Source organism: Corythoichthys intestinalis, chromosome 15 (genome assembly GCF_030265065.1).
Source record: "Corythoichthys intestinalis isolate RoL2023-P3 chromosome 15, ASM3026506v1, whole genome shotgun sequence".
Lineage (NCBI taxonomy): Eukaryota > Metazoa > Chordata > Actinopteri > Syngnathiformes > Syngnathidae > Corythoichthys > Corythoichthys intestinalis.
In genome coordinates this window covers 7,632,506-7,652,078 of record NC_080409.1, presented here as the reverse complement: position 1 = coordinate 7,652,078, position 19,573 = coordinate 7,632,506, and the positions used below count along the sequence as shown (strand labels likewise).

The window sequence follows — 19,573 nt, the reverse complement described above, 5'->3', positions numbered from 1 at the left end:
GGCCAAAAAGTTCAATTTTGGTTTCATCTGACCAGAGCACCTTCTTCCACATGTTTGGTGTGTCTCCCAGGTGGCTTGTGGCAAACTTTAAACGAGACTTTTTATGGATATCTTTGAGAAATGGCTTTCTTCTTGCCACTCTTCCATAAAGGCCAGATTTGTGCAGTGTACGACTGATTGTTGTCCTATGGACAGACTCTCCCACCTCAGCTGTAGATCTCTGCAGTTCATCCAGAGTGATCATGGGCCTCTTGGCTGCATCTCTGATCAGTTTTCTCCTTGTTTGAGAAGAAAGTTTGGAAGGACGGCCGGGTCTTGGTAGATTTGCAGTGGTCTGATGCTCCTTCCATTTCAATATGATGGCTTGCACAGTGCTCCTTGAGATGTTTGAAGCTTGGGAAATATTTTTGTATCCAAATCCGGCTTTAAACTTCTCCACAACAGTATCTCGGACCTGCCTGGTGTGTTCCTTGGTTTTCATAATGCTCTCTGCACTTTAAACAGAACCCTGAGACTATCACAGAGCAGGTGCATTTATACGGAGACTTGATTACACACAGGTGGATTCTATTTATCATCATCGGTCATTTAGGACAACATTGGATCATTCAGAGATCCTCACTGAACTTCTGGAGCGAGTTTGCTGCACTGAAAGTAAAGGGGCCGAATAATATTGCACGCCCCACTTTTCAGTTTTTTACTTGTTAAAAAAGTTTGAATTATCCAATAAATGTTGTTCCACTTCACAATTGTGTCCCACTTGTTGTTGATTCTTGACAAAAAAAATAAATTTCATATCTTTATGTTTGAAGCCTGAAATGTGGCGAAAAGTTGCAAGATTCAAGGGGGCCGAATACTTTTGCAAGGCACTGTAAATATATTTTCATCTTAAATTAATGCAGAAAATGCACAAATTAGTGTGTAAAGATTCACCAGAATGCAGGAAATTACGTAGTTGATACTCTAAATGTGTGTGTGTGTGTGTGTGTGTGTGTGTGTGTGTGTGTGTGTGTGTGTGTGTGTGTGTGTGTGTGTGTGTGTGTGTGTGTGTGTGTGTGTCCGGCACTGGTGGTGGGGCCCAAAGTGATATCTTTTCATGGGGCCCAAAATCCCTGGCAGCGCCCCTGCACGTCGGTAGGGGTTCAAAGTCAACGCACTGACATTCCAATGAAGTCGCTTATTTCTCAGCTCGTTTTAAAACACAATTTTGTCAAAGTCAAGGCACCTGCTACTGTACATACTCATGGATGTCGCTAGACGTCTTATCCGTTTGGGACGGGAGGGTTAGACGGCGAATGAAGGGTGGACGGGAGCAAATGGAGATGAACACAGATTCGCTACGTGGAAAAAAATAAAGATAAAAAGAACCCTCCTTTATATTCTTCAAGACCACCAACCGCACCGGGTTACAAGCTTTTGTACTAAAAATAACCACAGCCGCTTTCTATTATTGGTGCTCTAGACACAAATGCTATATCGGGCACGCACACACACACCCATTGAAATACTGACGAAAAAAAATCAAACTTTTTCGAGTTTTATTGGGAACCATGCACAACCAGAGTTGATTTAGTAATTTTAAATGACACCAATCAACAGGAAGTGAGCCAGAAAGTCAACAGGGGTTGACCCATCATCAACAGGAAGTGAAGATGGAAATGCCCTAAAATCAAAGGAAGTGACTCGATATCAGAAGTCTGAAACACGATGATTCAGAAGCGTGAAATGACACGGGTCGCATCAAAGTTACCGACGCTGGAGTGAAGAGTCATTATACGCGTGGACTAGGGCTGCAGCTATCGAATATTTTAGTAATCGACTGAAATTTCTATCGATTAATCGAGTAATCGGATAAAACATTTTTTTTAGGTAAAGAGCAATTATAAATATACATGAGAAAAAAGACATTTAATCCAATATTGAACCATTTTCAGTCAATCAATGTCTTTATTTTCGATGCACATTGTTGAAAACAGCCAACAATTGCATCTCAGATGTGACTTGAAATTTTTTTTACTGCTTTCACTCCAAAAACCTCTAGATCTTATAAAAAAAACAAAAAAACAACTTATTTCTTACCTAAAAATGTAATTACGCTGATAACACACATCACTTGAAAGCTACATGTTTTTCCCATGTGGTTCAATGTAATTTCCATTTGTGTCAAGCTATTTTTAAGTTCTAGTTAAGTTTTAAGTTAGTCTAAACTGTAAGTCCTGAAAGGATTTTGAGTTTTTGCAGTGTTCAAAATAAATATATGATACCTGCTGTATTGGAGCACATTAGGGACCAGTGCTACTTGGTGTTTTATTCAGCAATGACTACTGAGCTAAAACTGACAGTTAGCTTTATTATGTTTTAATTTTACACCGTCATCACTCTACAGAGCTGTGTTTTTACAGATTAAATAAAGCCTGTATGTAAGACACGTTAGCCACGCATCGACAGTGGTCATAATCAATAGAAACCTAGCCACCCGATGGGCTAACGTTACGTGAGCGAGTGACAGTAACGTTATATTTATTAGCGATGAGAAGTCTACTGCTTAAAGATGGCGGCTGTTTACTAAAACTGCCCAGACGTGGCAGAGTCTGTCATTTCGCATCTAGTGCTAAATGCATACGATATCTATTAGACACATCGGACACTACCTGCTAACACGCTAGCATCATGCGGGCGTAGTTTTTAGCAACTTCGGCGTAGTTTGTAGCGGCTGTCGGCTGCAGTAAGTTTTTTAAATTTTTTTATTGCTTCTTCCTCTACGCACGTCAGCGCCAGTGTTGTTAATAACGGCGTTACAATATAACGGCGTTACTAACGGCGTTATTTTTTTCAGCAATGAGTAATGTAATTAATTACTTTTCTCATCTTGGCAACGCCGTTACCGTTACTGAGGCGGGAAAGGCGTGCGTTACTATGCGTTACTAAGTTGGTTGAATAAAAAAAGTCTGAGAGAAACGGACTCACGGGGACGAGAGCAGAGCAGCAGTGGGGAAGACGCCGTTGCAACCGCGATGCTAGGTGGCTCCAATAATACCTGACTGTAGCCATAACCGACAAACTACGCCCACATGACACGGTAGATATCATATTATAGAACTAGATGCAAAAACTGACACAGCTGCATTGCCAACATGTTTTAAGGACTACATGCGTTAGTAAACAGCCGCCATCTTAAAGCAGTAGACCTCTCAGGAAGGCCCTGATGTAGAGATCCTTCCTAGCGAACCTAAGTAACTTTTTTTTTTTTTTTTTTTTTTTTTTTAAATCTAAAATGCTTCTAAATCGGCAAAATCTTAACTTAAATCTATCTTTAAATGATGAAACAGTTTTAAAACTTACACATGTTTAAAGTAGACAGAAGGGAACTAATGCAATAACGGGAGCAATTTTAACAACTTTAACGGTTGATTCACAACTTTAAATGACTTCCACACATAGCAAAGGTTACTAGCTAGTTATCGCAATACCCTTGTGTCTAGTTAAGTGGAGGGTAAAGAATTGGGCTAGGGCCAATTGTCCCCCAAATCCTTTAAACTTCACATTGTGTGACCTGTTTTTTTTTTTTTTTTTTTTTTTTTTGGTTTCTTGTTTTTTTTTTTGAGAAAAAAAATTTTTATCACTAGTTACTTTGCCAAGTAACTAATTACTCTTACATTCAGGTAACTGAGTTACTAACGCAATTACTTTTTGGGAGAAGTAATTTGTAACTGTAATTAATTACTATTTTAAAGTAAAAATAACACTGCATATACTGTATATAGATATAACTAGATGCAAAATGACAGACACGGCACTAGATGCATTAGTAAACAGCCACCATCTTAAAGCAGTAGACCTTTTATTACGGTTCTTTTGTAGAGAACCTTCCTAACGAACCTAAGTAACTTTTTATCTAAAATACTTCTAAATCGGCAAAATCTTGACTTGAATCTATCTTTAAATGATGAAATAGTTTTATAACTTTCATTTGTCGAAAGTAGAGAGAAGGGAACTAATGCAATAATGGGAGCAATTTTAACAACTTTTAACGGTTGATTCAGGGTGAAGGGTAAATTAGGGTAAAGAATTGGGCTCGGGCCAATTGTACCAAAAACCTTCACAAAAAAACTTCACATAGTGTGGCCAATGTTTTTTTTTTTTTGAGGAAAAAAAAAAGTAATTATCACCAATTACTTTGCCAAGTAACTAATTACTCTTACATTCGGGTAATTGAGTTACTAATGCAATTACTTTTTGGGAGAAGTAATTTGTAACTATAATTAATTACTTTTTTTCAGTAAGATTAACAACACTGGTCAGCGCGTTGTCCCGCATTAAAAGTAGTCCAGGCAAAATGTGATGCTTAGAGCTGGCAAAATTAAACGATTCCTCGAGGTGAATAAAATTACTTGGATCAGTTTTTAAACTCGAGTTACTCGAGTTGCTCGAGTATTCGTTTCAGCTCTAGCTCGGACCGAGAAAGGGAAGTCTCGCCACCATCTTGTCAGGCTTTCCCACCTTTCCCGCATTTTTAGAGACGCCGTCGCACTTCAAGACAAACAGACGCACACTTACCCTGCAGTTTTTGCATGACACGGACAATGTCGGCACCTCCTGTTACGCGGCGCCTCAGACAGGCCATGGTAGGCACTTCAAAGGATTTTTCCAAATGTCTGCCAATCGACTTTCCTGAAAAGATAACAAAAACACAAGTATTTGGGTACAACGTTAGTCGGTCGCTGAGCCGTGACTCTTCGAAGGTCGTTGGGGATCGCGGGACGAAGGAGCGGACACCGGAACACACACGTAGGACGGAGGACGACATAGACGAGATGCGACTGCACGCGGGGATCTCAAATACAGATTGGGGAAAGGACAACCCTAACCTAACCCATAGACTTCATAATGGTATTGACGGATCAGATCAGTCATGCACTGCGCCTCACATTCAAGTAGGGGGCTGCCCACACCCAGAGGAGCTGTTCACACACGCACGCAGCGATCTAACGCCAGATTTCTGTTGAAAAAGTTCGAAAGCTGTACCGCATACAAACAGGAAGGATTGTCTCAGGAGTGATTTGTTGAGGATTCAAGGTAATTATTACAGTTTTCGTACCATGCATGCATTTTGAAACTTTGTGACAGAGTCAATGGGAGAAATTAGCCGCTACTGCATTGGCATTATAGTTCCCAATATTTACACAAAATAAATGCTAACTGCAAGTTTTTTTTTTGTGCTTATAATCAAGAATCGAGACTGCTTTACGTCCATATCGATAATGAATTCGGGGATTTAAGCATTTATTCACAAGAATTTTCACCGGAAAAGCTCTGTTTACATAAAGCGGTCGCTAGCTACATTTACTAACAGACTAGCATTGTAATATGACATATTTACGTAAAAATACATGCTAACTGCACTTTTTATTTTTTCGCTTTTAACCATGAATTGAGACTGTTTACGTCCATATCTCTAAAGAATTCAGGGATTCAAGCATTTATTCACAAGAATTTTCAACAAAAAAAGCTCTTTGTCTGTGATTCCACTCAGTCAGCTTTGACGGCCTCGCCAACAACAGTGGCGCTGCCAGGGGTGGCCACGGCCCCCCTTATGAATTTGTTGGCCACCCCACTGGCCACCCCGCTTGCCAGTATATATTATCCCTGTTGGGAAGTACTTTCTATGTTTTGTTCATTCAGTAATAATTATTTTTGTGTCACACTAACATTATGTTGGGAAATATCCAGTCAAGATAGGATTGCCTCTATATCGTATCCCTGTTGGGAAGTACTTTTTATGTTTTGTTCATTCAGTAATAATTATTTTTGTGTCACATTAACTTTGTTTTGGGAAATATCCAGTTAAGATATGATTGCCTCTGTACTTGCTTTTATTTGTATCTGCCAGCACCTGCTTTTCCCCAGTAATTATTTTGTTTTGTTAAATGTACACCTTATGCTCAATATATACATAACACAATAAAACAGAATTGTTGTGGAACTCAAAATGTTGACTGGACAATTATGGACTATGCACATTAAATCATTAGTAACATATTAGACAATACACCAAAGTATATCAGTAGCCGTGTCCTTAAGTCTTTCTGATAGTTTTCCCCTGACCTTTTTACTGCAATAATATAATGAAAACCTGAAATTATGACTTTTAGTTTTGGTGTGCCACCCACAGATTTTAAGTGGCCCCATCTGGCCACCCCAATGAAAAATTTCTGGAGGCGCCACTGGCCGACAATGCATTTATCAGCCCCACGCCCCGTGTCCCGTCAATACATTATGAAGTCTATGCCTGACCACTGACACGCGGGAGACACGAGAGGCAGTGGATTGGTCGACAGGCACAACAGGTGAAATGAATGGGCAATCACATGCAGGGACAAAACACTTGGAGGAAGCAAACACAAACCCTAACAGAAATGATAGACCTTTTTTTCCAAAGGCAATACTAATTGCAAGACAAAGGAAAATCAGGATCATTTTTGAAAAAGACAAAGCATATGATGATATTAAAGACCAGTCCAGTTCTCATCCATCATTTAACATCGCAATGAAATTTGCAGGTAAATACGTCCGAAGGTCGGGGCGAGGTACTCGTTGGCTGCCAATGACTGTCCCGGACGTCGAAATTGTACTTCGACCGTGATTTATTTCTTTTGACAAACATGTATTTTTTTTTAATGATTAATCATGAATAAATCCGTGGTTATTTATGAGCAACTTTCTTTCTACTTTGCGCCCTCAGTCCATCGCTCAATTTTTTTCAATTAAAAAAAAACAAAAAAATACAGATGAGCTGTCCCGAGCCGATCGCGTTGTCTCACTCTCCATCCCTCCCTCCCCCTCCCTTCTTTTTGTTGGTGGCAGTGCATTGGTGTTAACGATGACTGACAGATGTTTAATGTTTGAACTTGCCAGAGAAGCGGACTTCAGAGCGCCGCATGCGTCAATCATCGTTTAATTTGTGAAACAGTTGCTGTGGCAACTCATTGTGTGTAAGTGAGCAGCTTGAGCGGATTTGAGTGGACTCACTCAATGAATTATAAAGCAAGGCATTTTTCAGCTTTATTCTTGTTTAAAAATAATTCGGTCGGACAACAACATGTTTAAAACTTATCATACAGTGGCTGGCCAAAAGTATGGGCACCCCTGCCATTCTGTCAGATAATGCTCAATTTCTCCCAGAAAATGATTGCAATTACACATGCTTTGGTTGTAATATATTCATTTATTTTGCTTGCAATGAAAGAACACAAAAAAGATTGGAAAAAAAAAAAAAAAAAAGTAATTCATTATCATTTTACACAAAACTCCAAAAATGGGCCGGACAGAAGTATTGGCACCCTCAGCCTAATACTTGGTAGCACAACCTTTAGACAAAACAACTGTGAACAACCGCTTTCGGTATTCATCAATGAGTTTCATACAATGCTCTGCTGGAATTTTAGACCATTCTTCTTTGGCCAACAGCTCCAGGTCTCTGAGATTTGAAGGGTGCCTTCTCCAAACTGCCTTTTTCAGATCTCTCCACGGGTGTTCTATGGGATTCAGGTCTGGACTCATTGCTGGCCACTTTAGAATTCTACAGTGATTTCTCTCAAACCATTTTCTAGTGCTTTTTGAAGTGTGTTTTGGGTAATTGTCCTGCTGGAAGACCCATGACCTCTGAGGGAGATCCAGCTTTCTCACACTGGGCCCTACATTATGCTGCAAACTTTGTTGGTAGTCTTCAGACTTCATAATGTCATGCACACAGTCAAGCAGTCCAGTGCCAGAGGTAGCAAAGCAACCCCAAAACATCAGGGAACCTCCGCCATGTTTGACTCTGGGGACTGTGTTAAATTCTTTGAAAGCCTTGTTCTTTTTTCTGTAAACTCTATGTTGATGCCTATTCCCAAAAAGCTCTACTTTTATCTCATCTAACCGGAGAACATTCTTCCAAAATGTTTTTGGCTTTTTTCAGTTTTTGGCAGACTCCAGCTGGCTTTTTTATGTCTCTGGGTCAGAAGTGGGGTCTTCCCTTTTCATTCAGACGCCGACTGATAAGACGGGTTGACACTGTTGTACCATCCGACTGCAGGACAGCTTGAACTTGTTTGGATGTTAGTCAAGGTTCTTTATTCACCATCCACACAATCTTTCTTTGAAATCTCCTGTCAATTTCTCTTTTCCGTTTACATCTAGGGAGGTTAGCCACAGTGCCATGGGCTTTACACTTATTGATGACACTGCGTACGGTAGACACAGGAACATTCAGGTCTTTGGAGATGGACATGTAGCCTTGAGAGCCCATGCTTCCTCACAATTTTGCTTCTTAAGTCCTCAGACAGTCCTTTAGTCTTTCTTTTCTCCATGCTCAATGTGGTACACAAAAGGACACAGGACAGAGGTTGAGTCAACTTTAATCCATTTTAACTGGCTGCAAGTGTGATTTAGTTATTGCCCCCACCTGTTATGTGCCACAGGTATGTAACAGGTACTGTGAATACACAAATTTGAGAAGCATCACACGATTTTTCAAACGGTACCAATACTTTTGTCTAGCCCCTTTTTGGGCTTCTTGTTTATTTTTGGTTTAATTATATATAGTTGGAAGCCAAATGATCGATAAGTGCCAATTTTTTAAATTTATTTATTTATTTTTGCTTGCTCGCCAGTGCTCCAGTATTGTATTCGGTCGAGTGACGCCCCTGGTATCAGCCGGCCTTGAATAGTTTTTCCCACCCCTGTTATAATATGAAAATATACATTGGGTTGTCAACGGGAAACATGTTGAACAGAAGGTTATTTTTCATTTACTTAATTTTTCTAAAATTATTAATCAACTGGGCGGGTGATTGGGCTGGAGAGGAATTAACTCTCTTTCCCATCTGGCGACCCTGGACGTGGAAAACGCACGCACGCAGGTGCCCTCGAGGATCGGACTTCTTATGACTCTCAGGAAAAGTCAAACACGATGATGGGCTTCCGACGTTCGGGCTGAATGTCACACAAATGCAGACGGCAGGTGCGCCACTCGATGATCCGAACAGTGCACCGCGACTTTGTCAGACAACTAGCTTGAGCTCATTTCCATCCCTTAAAAATATGCACAAGTCTTCCGAGTTCTAGCCAAAACTTTGACGAAAGCAACACGGCCGATTAAGTAGAGGGGCGCAAAATAAAAAGAAGCGTTTACACTCACCGCGTTTTTCTTCACTGCGTCTTTTTCAGCCGAGTCGCTCGTGCCAACTTAGTTTCACAGCGGAACTGCGTGGGTGCCTGTTGCCGGGTTGCCCTGGAAACGCGCGCGTGCGTGCGTGCTCGGCGGCGGGCGGAGGAAAAGGAAAAAGGAGGGGAGGTATAAGCAGGGGCGTCTCTAGACCTAATACAATACTGGGGCACAGCGGGGAACTGGCGAGCGAGTAAAAACATTTTAGCACTTGTCATAAAAAGTCAGAAATAGTGCTTGAAACTATGCATAATCAAACCAAAATACATGCTTCTCTAAAAAAATGACCTCTTTTGTATTTCAGTAAATCAAAACTGGGAAAGCCCGCAAACAGTTTGCTGAAGACATGTCAACAAAGCACATGGATTACTGGAACTATATGGTCTGATGAGACGGGCAGGCTTTCTTGTGTATCATCTTCAGAAGAGGCTTCCTCCTGGGGTGACAGCCATGCACGCCAGTTTGATGTAGAGTGCGGTGTATGGTCTGAGCACTAACAGGCTGACCCCCCCAACCTCTTCAATCTCTGCAGTAATGCTGACAGCACTCCTGTAACGAGTCACATTACATTTTGGAGGAAAAATGACAAGCAGTACTCAATATGGACATTTAGGGATGTACGTTTTTTCAAAGGAGTGTACTCACTTTTGTTGCTAGGGGTTTAGATATTAAATGCTATATTTTGAGGGGAAAATAAATGAACTCTATTATATAAGCTGCACACAGACTACTTTTTATTGTGTCAAAGTGTCATTTTGTCAGTGTTGTCCCATGAAAACATATACTTAAAGTGCCTGTGACACGAAAAAGCATGTTTATTTCATAATACACGCGATATTTCATGCTCCTGAATGAAATGGACCGCTTGGATGTGTGTGGAAGCGATCGCTATATTTATTTAGTTTTTTTAAATCCCGCGCCATGAAAATGAGTGACTTCCGGCAACAGTCTCGAGTTGAGAAAGAGGGCACTGTGACGTGTACGGAGGAAGGAGTCCTCTTCACTATACAGCAGTACTGTTGTTTGAGAAGGACTAAGGATTCAGCTGATTTTCCGGATTAATACGTTTATTTTTCGCATCACGCCAGCCAAACGGCTTCAGAAAAATCTTGCTGTATGAGGGAGAGGGGTGTGCTCCTTTTTGGAGTTTCAAAAGGTTCCCATTCACCGGTGGATATTGGCCAAAAGAAAGCCCTACTACTGTGGGACCATGGACCTTACGAGGAAGTGAGTAAACATCGTGTTTTGTATTATGTCATATACTGGGCTAATTGTAATACGGAGGTGGCTTGCATTTTGTGGCTGACATGCTCCTTGTCGCACATTCCCCCGCCGGGCAAGCACTATACTTGGCTTTTGCCCTCTTGGTGTGCCCGGTGTTCTGTCAAATTTTCCACCCCATCAGAAATTGCAACTTTGTGTTAAAAATAGCCGCGAATACAGCGATTACAAAGTAAACACTACAAACTCTCTTTAAATAAAGGACTACTTACGTTTGATAATGGATAGGTATGTAAAAAGCTCTCCTCATACACGTTAGCTGCACGTTAGCTGTACAACAACTGCAGTCGCCCTCCTCCGGTGAACGAGCTGTAAATTGCTCTCCGCCGGGCGGTTTGCCGATCAGCGACAACAATTGACAACCCAGTCGTCACGTGAAATGATCCGGGCTAGTTATGTGTGATTTTCCGCTTCGAAGACTTTGAAACATCACTCGGTCGGGTTAGCATGTCGGCTAGCTGTCACGCCTCTTGCTGTGTTTACATTCTCCGAACCCGGGGAAGGGAAATGACATAAGCCCGATTTAGGTGTCATAAAATATCGTTCGGGAGGTGCGACAGTAAAGGTGAAGTCGACAGTTTTGACCATTATGGAGTAATTTTGCCTTGTCTTCCTGAATAAATGCATTTTTTATTATTTCATATTCCATTTAGCACAAAACTGTTATTTGTCATGACCATGCCATTTATTTAGCAATTGGGGAAAATACTTGGATACAAAGAATATGCTGTAAAAATATTGGAGAGACTGAAACAATGACATTTTGCGGCTCTCTTCGTCGCGTTTTCCTCGTTCTGAATAATTTCCCCTCAACGGGCTGACTGGTCCTTCTCAAGCCATTTATTTAGCTATTGGGGAAAAATACTTGGATAAAAAGAATATCCTGCAAAAATATTGGAGTAGAGAGACTGAAACAATGACATTTTGGGGCTCTCTTCGTTGTGTTTTCCTCATTGTGAATAATTCACCCTCATTGGGCTACATACTAAATCAGATGAAATCGTGACTCCACTGACGTCATCCACCTGTTGGGGACGCTAGAGCCCTATAATGGTAGGCGTGGCTAACCGGCAGATTAAAAGACTCATTTCTCGTCATCTGCGCTTTGCTAAATTGTTGTATATAGTCGAATCGTCTCAAAATATGATTCTAATTCACATAATAATCCTATTTTAGACTTTTTTTCTCCTGTTGTACGCACTTTAAATATCTGCAGAAATGCGATGGGTGTAGTCATTTTTGTGATGCACTGTATGTATCTAAAATATTTAGATATAGTATTGTGTGTGGGGTGTGTAGGGGTGTGTGGGTGTGTGTGTAAGGCAAATTAGCCTGTGCTAGGTAGATTTAAAACTCTAAAGTATTTCATTTATTTATTTATTTATTCATAATAGTGAAATTTATACTGGGCCACGTGCCCCCAGTGAAATGTGTCCGGCGACGCCCATGGACAGTGGCGTGGGAAGTGGGACGCTGAGGGGGCTGAAGCACCCCCTGGTGTTGGGGAGAAAAAATTGTTTTGATAGATTTGTTTTTGTGTGTATATGTTGTTTTAAAAATAAATTAATAGATTAAACACATTGAGCAATGACGTATTTGACTTTGGGGATTAAATATATATCTTGAAAAAGTTTTTTTTCTGTTAATAACAAGGTTACCACCTGACACCTTGTTTGTTACTAGGTCACGTTGGTAAAAAAAAAAAGCTTAAATCCAAATATATATTTCCAATTAAAAAAATGTAAAAGAAATGCATTTGAAAGCTATTTTTCTTTGATTTTTTTTTTTTGTTTTTTTGATTGAAGCAACTTTTTTGATTGAAGTAATGGTGTCTTGCATTTGGGCCACATTTTGGCTAGGACCTTTGTGTCTCTATTATTCAATCAAAAATAACTAGCTTCAAACAAAAAAATATTTTCAAAAGAAAATCACTTCCATCAAAAAGAAAAAATTCTATCATAGAAGAAAGTTTTTGAATGCGAAACAATATTCGAGACTCAAAAATTTGCATTTGAACACTTAAGTTTTCATTGAAAATGTTTCCTTTGATTTGTGTTTGGGCCATATTATGGGAAGGACATTTGTGTCTAAATCATTCAATCTAAAAAAAAGTTGCTTCAATCAAAAAAATATTTTCAATCAAACAAAAAAAATCATTTCATTTGATGAATAAAATTGCACTCCTCAAATTTTTTATTTTTCAAAATAATATTTTTATTTGAAATTATTTTTTTCTATTGAAGTGTCACTTTTTTTTGAAGTGCAAAAAGTTTTGACCCACCTTTTTTCAATTGAAGAGGAAAAAGTTTTGATGGCACTTTTTTTTAATTGTAATTTTGACACAAATGTTTCACTTTGACTATTGGGCAGACATGTTTGAGTGACAAGTGACTACGCCAATGGGGTAAGCCATAAAAGCATAATGAAGCAAGGAAAATGACAACCACTCGTCGGGCCCCAGCTGTCGGCTCGAGCCCAAGCTGAAAATAGCGCACCTAAAGCCGATGACTTCGATGCGAGGCAGCACCTCTATGATCCGAAATCATGCTGCTTACTGTGATTCAACTAGGGAAACATCACTTTTTTCACATTTTTTTGATTGAAGTGACTTTTTTTTTGATTGAAAACATATTTTGATTGAAGCCACTTTTTTTTTGATTGAAGCAACTTTTTTTTTTCATTCAATAATTAAGACACAAATCTACCTCCATATGCCTACACGCAGCAGGGTATTTGGCAAAAAGAAGAACTTTTTCTACGGTTTGGACTATCATCCACCAGCACATTTAAACGAGGGTTCTTAAAAACGCCGTCCAAAGAGAAGATGTGCGAATTCTGCGTTTCTGGCGCCATCATGTGGACAATGATAACCGAAGATTTAACTGTGGAAACGTCACTTACTGCGACAAATTTTGTCCCTACGTCACACATGAGACCAATGTTTACATTTGGAGTAAATTAGAACGTTGCTTTTTTGCTTCCATTTATTTTCAAACTCTTGATGTGCTTCATATTGAAAAACATGCGAAGGATGGGGCAGTGTGGACAAATATTTTTCACGCATTGTTATGATTGTCCTTAAAAATGAACAAATGCGGTTAGCTATGGAAGCTTTTTTTCCCCCGACAAACGTGCTGGTGTGGACGTCATTATTTTTTCCCGACGTATTAGGGCAGGATCCTTGGTTTTAAAACACCCTGCTCGTTGTAGACATGGCCTTAGTAGTGTTCTGTGAGAAGCTTCAACATTGGAGAGTCCTTTCCCTCATTTTTTTTTTTTTTCCTCAACTTGGACTCGAGCGGAAAACGAGCAACAATGGAAGGAAATCCCCACAGAGGACCACATACTCCTCGCAAGCGTTTCTCTCCCAGGACTGGAGTTGGCGTCCTTGTTCTGATGAAAAATAATTCAGGAAAATATTGAAAGTTGAGAAGAGGACGGTGTCCCTGACGTCGGTTCATTTGAAAACAGGGCAAGGACGGACGCACAACCTGCCGCGCGGACAGACGGCGATGGCGCACAATCAAACGCAGTCCTTTTTGGAAATACTTAAATCCTTCCACACGGGTGAGTGCATAGGCCATTATCAATATACATTAAATTGCCTTCTTTGTGTCAATGGGAAACCATCCAAATTGACACCCGGGGTTCCTCAAGGGTCCATTCTGGGATCGCTTGTAGTCAACATCTACAGTATATGCTTCCCTTGGTTCAGATTATGGAACGGTACTATATCTTCTACCACACCAACAGTAGTATAAAAAAAGTATCTGAAGCTTTTAGAATTTCTCATATTTCTGCATAAAATCACCATTAAATGTGATCTGATCTTTGTCAAAATCACACAGATGTAAAAACAGTGTCTGCTTTAACTAAAACCACCCAAACATTGATAGTTTTTAATATTTTAGTGAGGAAAGTATGCAAACAATGACAGAAGGGGGAACAATAAGTAAGTGAACCCTCTGCCTTTGGAGACTTAAAGAGCAATTCAAACCATTTTTTACCAAAAAGTATAAGTCAGGTGTGTGCCCAATCACTGATGAGTGGTTTAAAGCTGCCCTGCCCACTATAAAACACAGAGCTGGGAAGAATTGTCCAGCCATTAATATCTAAACCCTGGCAACAAAAGTGAGTACACCCCTTTGAAAAAATGTACATCCCTAAATGTCCAAATTGAGTACTGCTTGTCATTTTCCCTCCAAAATGTCATGTGATTTGTTACAGGATGCTGTCAGCATTGCTGCAGAGATTGAAGGGGGGGGGTCAGCCTGTTAGTGCTCAGACCATACGCCACACTCTACATCAAATTGGTGTGCATGGCTGTTCAGCAAACTGTTTGCTGAAGACATGTCAACAAAGCACATAGATTACTGGAACCATGTCCTATGGTCTGATTAGACGGGCGGGCTTTCTTGTGTACCGTCTTCAGAAGAGGCTTCCTCCTGGGGTGACAGCCATGCGCACCAATTTGATGTAGAGTGCGGTGTATGGTCTGAGCACTAACAGGCTGACACCCTACCTCTTCAATCTCTGCAGCAATGCTGACAGCACTCCTGTAACAAATCACATTATGTTTTGGAGGGAAATGACAAGCAGTACTCAATACGGACATTTAGGGACGTACGTTTTTTCAAAGGGGTGTACTCACTTTTATTGCCAGTAGTTTAGATATTAATGGCTATATTTTGAGTTATTTTTAGGGGAAAATAGATTAACTTTATTGTATAAGCTGCACACAGACTACTTTTTTTATTGTGTCAAAGTGTCATTTTGTCAGTGTTGTGCCATGAAAAGATTAACTTAAATATCTGCAGAAATGCGAGAGGTGTAGTCACGTTTGTGATACACTGTACATCATGGCTTGGACAAAAGAGCAGTCTGAAGACCTGCGATCAAGAATTGTTGATTTTTATTAAGCTGGGAAAGGATAAAAAAAACATCTTTAAAAGTCTGGATGTTCATCAGTCGACAGTCAGAGACGTTGTTTACAAATGGAGAGAGTTTGGCACTGTTGCTTCTCTCCCAAGGAGTGGTCATCCACCAAAAATGACACCAAGAGTTCAGCGCAGAATACTCAGAGGGGTAGAAAGAAAAAAAAAAGAATCCAAGAGTTTCTGCTAAAGACCTACAGAAATCAGTGGCACAGTCCAATATCTCTGTGCCCACATCAACTACATGTAAAACTATGGCCAAGAATAGTGTTCATGGGAGGACTCCACGAAGGAAGCCACTGCTGTCTAAAAAAAACATTATTGCTCGTTTAATGTTTGCAAAAAGGCACTTGGAAACTCCTCAGAAGTTTGGGCAAAATATTTTGTGGACTGATGAAACCGAAGTTGAATTGTTTGGGAGTAAGACACAACGTAATGTGTGGAGGAAAAATGGTACAGCTCACCGACATCAACACTTCACCCCCACCGTGAAGCATGGTGGAGGGTGCATCATGATTTGGGGCTATTTTTGCTGCCTCGGGGCCTGGACAACTTGCAAACATTAATGGAATAAAGAATTCAAAAGTTTATCAGGATGTTTTGCAGGAAAACCTGAGGCCGTCTGTCGGACAGCTGAGGCTAAAAAGAGGATGGATGCTGCAACAAGACAATGATCCAAAACAGAAGTAAATCAACTTCAGAATAGTTTCAGAAGAACAAAACACACGTTCTGGAATGGTCAAGTAAAAGTCCAGACTTGAACCCCATTGAGATGCTGTGGCATGACCTAAAGACAGCGATTCATGCCAGACATCCCAGGAATCTGACTGAACTACAGCAGGTTTGTACAGAAGAATGGGCCAAGATTAGTCCTGGATAATGTGCCAAACTGATCTGCAGCGAGAGGAAGTGTCTGGTCGAAGTTATTGCTGCCAAAGGGGGGGGGGGGGCACAAAATATTTAATGTGATGGTTCACTTGCTTAGGGCCCAAGTACACCAGATGCATGATCGTTGCGGTTCCGGTCCGGTTCAGTGTTGACTGCGTACAGTTGACAGTACGTCAAAAACAGGCAAATCATAGCGGTTGCGCACGGCTGCAGTCAGCCAACTCCGTCCCCTCGTGCGCTCTCGCGTGATCGTGCGCTATAATGTGCCATTTAAAACAACGAAAAACAAACGGAGTCTATACTCATCAGAGAAGCAGAGAGAGAGAGCACATTTTTCTTTGCATATTGATATTTTAGTTATGTCTGTCTCTTAATTCCACATTGACTGCATCATGTTGAGATCAGGGCTCCGTGTGTGGGGGCAGGGGGCGGGGCCCTATTATGCCCTTGGTTGTGTCGGTTGGTCTATATCTTTGTGCACATTTAAAATTTATGGCACATAACATCTCACAGAGCTGTTATAAACAACTGTTAAATAATTTGCAATATCTATAAAATGGATAGCGAATTATATACTACACAAGCTAAAAAACAGCGTCCTTGGAAATGGTGTCTCAACACTGCAGATTCCTGTGCCCAGTGCAAACTGTTGGTTTTTCTATGCAAAGTCAAGTAAAATGTAGGAAAGAAAGAGAAACGTCTCAAATAGACTACCAGGTCGAAACTTGTGGGTGTCTCTATTCTCTTTCGTACTTTCCCCCCTCGACTCTGTATTCAAACCGACATTGTTTGTGCGACGGGCACGAGAATTTCTGCGGTGGAACCACTTCCAGATACGCAGCTTTTTTTTTTTTTCGCTCAAAGTTGTCAGCACGTCGTGTGATTGATATCATTGCCAGAAAAACAAACATAATAGGACACCTTGCAGCTTCGCTTTTAATGCTGTCCTTATAATAACGATCTGCTGCATTGTATGTCACTTTGTGACTTTCCACCTCCATGATGAAACGTTCTTCGTCCATGTTCGCTGGTGTCTAAACCGTGAATATGCAACTGGCTGTTACGTCCAGGCCCAGCTCCGCCCATTTTGTCGGATGCGTGTCTGGCAAAAATAGAAAATAGCCTATACCATCCGGCGGGCATGCGGCACGCCGGAGATGGTTCGCAGTCAATCCGGAGCACTGACGCGGCCGGTATACGTTGAACAATAGGATATAATGGGAACGGATTGGCTCCGGCGCTATTTTTTTACCGGAGTCGTACCGGAACCGCAACGATCATGCATCTGGTGTACTTGGGCCCTTATTCTTTCCCCCTTCTGTCATTTTTTGCATACTATCCTCATTAAAATATAAAAATCTATAAATGTTTGGGTGGTTTTAATAAAGCAGACACTTTTTTCAATCTGGGCGATTCTGACAAAGATCAAATCAGATTTGATGGTGATTTTATGCAGAAGTGTGAGAAAATCCAAAAGGTTCAGATACTTAATCATTCCACTGTATGCAGATAAATTTAATAGTAACTATTTTCACATTTTACATGATATTATGTAAAAACTTAATACTAGACTCTTTTTTTTTTTTTTTTTTTTTTTTTTTTTCATGGGGATGGGTAGCAGCAATACGCTTCCCTAAAACTGCACTTCTTGAAGAAATTTTTCAAATATTATAATAATAATATCAAAATTGGTTTGTGGAAACAAGCAAGAATGGAGGAAATGCCCGAGTGAGATCCTGATGGTTTGGAGTTTTGGGACAAAATATTCTTGAAAAGAGTTTTTTTCCTGCTTAATTGAGCTCATTGACGGGGACGGACGTCCAATCCTTTTGCGGACCAGATGCCCGTGGCCGTCAACGGCACGCGGCCAATGACATGAGATGTGGACAAACGCCAAGAACGATTGCTTTTCTCTCCTTTCCTGTCCCGGCAGGCGACCTGATCCTGGCCTTCTGCTTGTCGGCGCTGGTGGGCTCGCTCCTGGGCGCGATTCTCTACATCCTGCTGACCTGGGCGTCGCGGCGTCGCCGAGCCGGCCGATCCCGGCGCTCCCAGATCCCGCTGGAGCCGCGGCCGGAGACGGAGCACAACCGCAGCACCTTTCTCGGTGTCTACCGCCGGCCCTCCCCGGAGCCACCCCCAGTCGGCAAACCGGTATCCCGGACGTCCACCTTTCGATCGCCGACGGCGGCCGGGAATGGTGCTCAGCCGCCCTCCGATTCGTCAGATTCGGTCTCCGACAAGCGCCTCTCCTTCTGGCTGGGGGGCTACGGACTCAAGGGGTTTCTACCCTCACAGACCCCGCCGCCCACTTACAACAGCGTCATTGGGGATGACCAAGAGGCAATGGCACGGGAAGCGGGGTGCTGAGAGTGCTGGTGTTGGGAAAAAAAGTTTTGTTAGATTTGTTTTTTTGGTGTGTTTGTGTGTGTAAAAATAAATCAATAAATAAAACATATTGAATCAATAGCGGAAAGTGTTGTCACTAACGCGTTACTAAGTAGCGCTTTATTGTAATCTGATTATTTTCTTTCAGTAACAAGCAGTCCAACGCGTTCATTTTTCCAAACCAGTAATCTGATTAAATTTAGTTTCCTTAGTGTCCGTGCGTTACCATTTTATTATTGCCTCATAATGTATGTAGAATGAAGAATATTGTCGTCATGTACGAAGAGCATTTTGAATAGAAAATGTTAGAAAGGTTCCCACAAAGCGTTCGTTTTCAGGGTAACCGCTCATAGTTACTTCCTGTTTAGGTCTCGAGTCACATGCGCTACGAGTTTTGGGACTCAGAAAAGCGTATGAAGCAAGGGTGCACATTTGAGGCAAGTGCACCCACCTGTTGAGATGTGCGAGGGAATGCTGATCCATAGATTTCATAACCTATTGACATGACATGGGAAACGGGGCCGATTCGTAGGGTGCCTATTTTCAAAAACTTCAAATATTTTAACAAAAACAAGCTGCTACCGACCTTCAAATTCAAAGTCATTCCCTTATAAAATCCCGATAAATTATTTTTTATTTAAATTAACACAACTTAAAATGGCTATAAAAGTCTCAGATTTTACACTAGATGCACAAAAATCATCAAATGCAGAGATAATCACCTATATTTCTAGGATCAATAGCATAATTTAACATATCATATAGGTTTTTGACAAAAATGGCAACTTATTTAAAAAAATATATATATTTACTGCAAGTTTTCAACAGCTAATAAATCACTCAATTTAACATCAGAAACTTAATACTTGGGGAA

The 19,573-nt window shown here is 40.9% G+C and overlaps 2 protein-coding genes across 2 annotated transcripts in view; one reads left to right on the top strand and one right to left on the bottom strand.

Moving 5' to 3' along the window:
• Positions 1–9,274, bottom strand: part of syne1b (spectrin repeat containing, nuclear envelope 1b) — a 264,424-nt gene extending 255,150 nt beyond the window's left edge. Inside the window, exons 1-2 of the mRNA XM_057858502.1 lie at positions 9,182–9,274; positions 4,558–4,671 (exon numbers count right to left, since the gene is read on the bottom strand). Of these exons, the coding sequence (XP_057714485.1) occupies positions 4,558–4,624 (67 nt within the window). The 5' untranslated portion in view covers positions 4,625–4,671; positions 9,182–9,274. The remainder of the gene's footprint in view (positions 1–4,557; positions 4,672–9,181) is intronic.
• Positions 9,275–13,834: 4,560 nt separating this feature from the next.
• myct1b (myc target 1b) lies at positions 13,835–18,733 on the top strand. Its single transcript, XM_057860087.1, has 2 exons — positions 13,835–14,056; positions 18,245–18,733. Exons 1-2 carry the CDS (start codon positions 14,002–14,004, stop codon positions 18,679–18,681), a joined length of 492 nt encoding a protein of 163 aa, XP_057716070.1. The 5' UTR covers positions 13,835–14,001; the 3' UTR covers positions 18,682–18,733.
• Positions 18,734–19,573: the final 840 nt, after the last annotated feature.

Coding starts and splice junctions, on each gene's coding strand:
- myct1b (XM_057860087.1), top strand. CDS start 14,002: ATGGCGCACAATCAAACGCAGTCCTTTTTGGAAATACTTAAATCCTTC. Junction 14,057..18,244: donor ACTTAAATCCTTCCACACGG/GTGAGTGCATAG, acceptor CTGTCCCGGCAG/GCGACCTGATCCTGGCCTTC.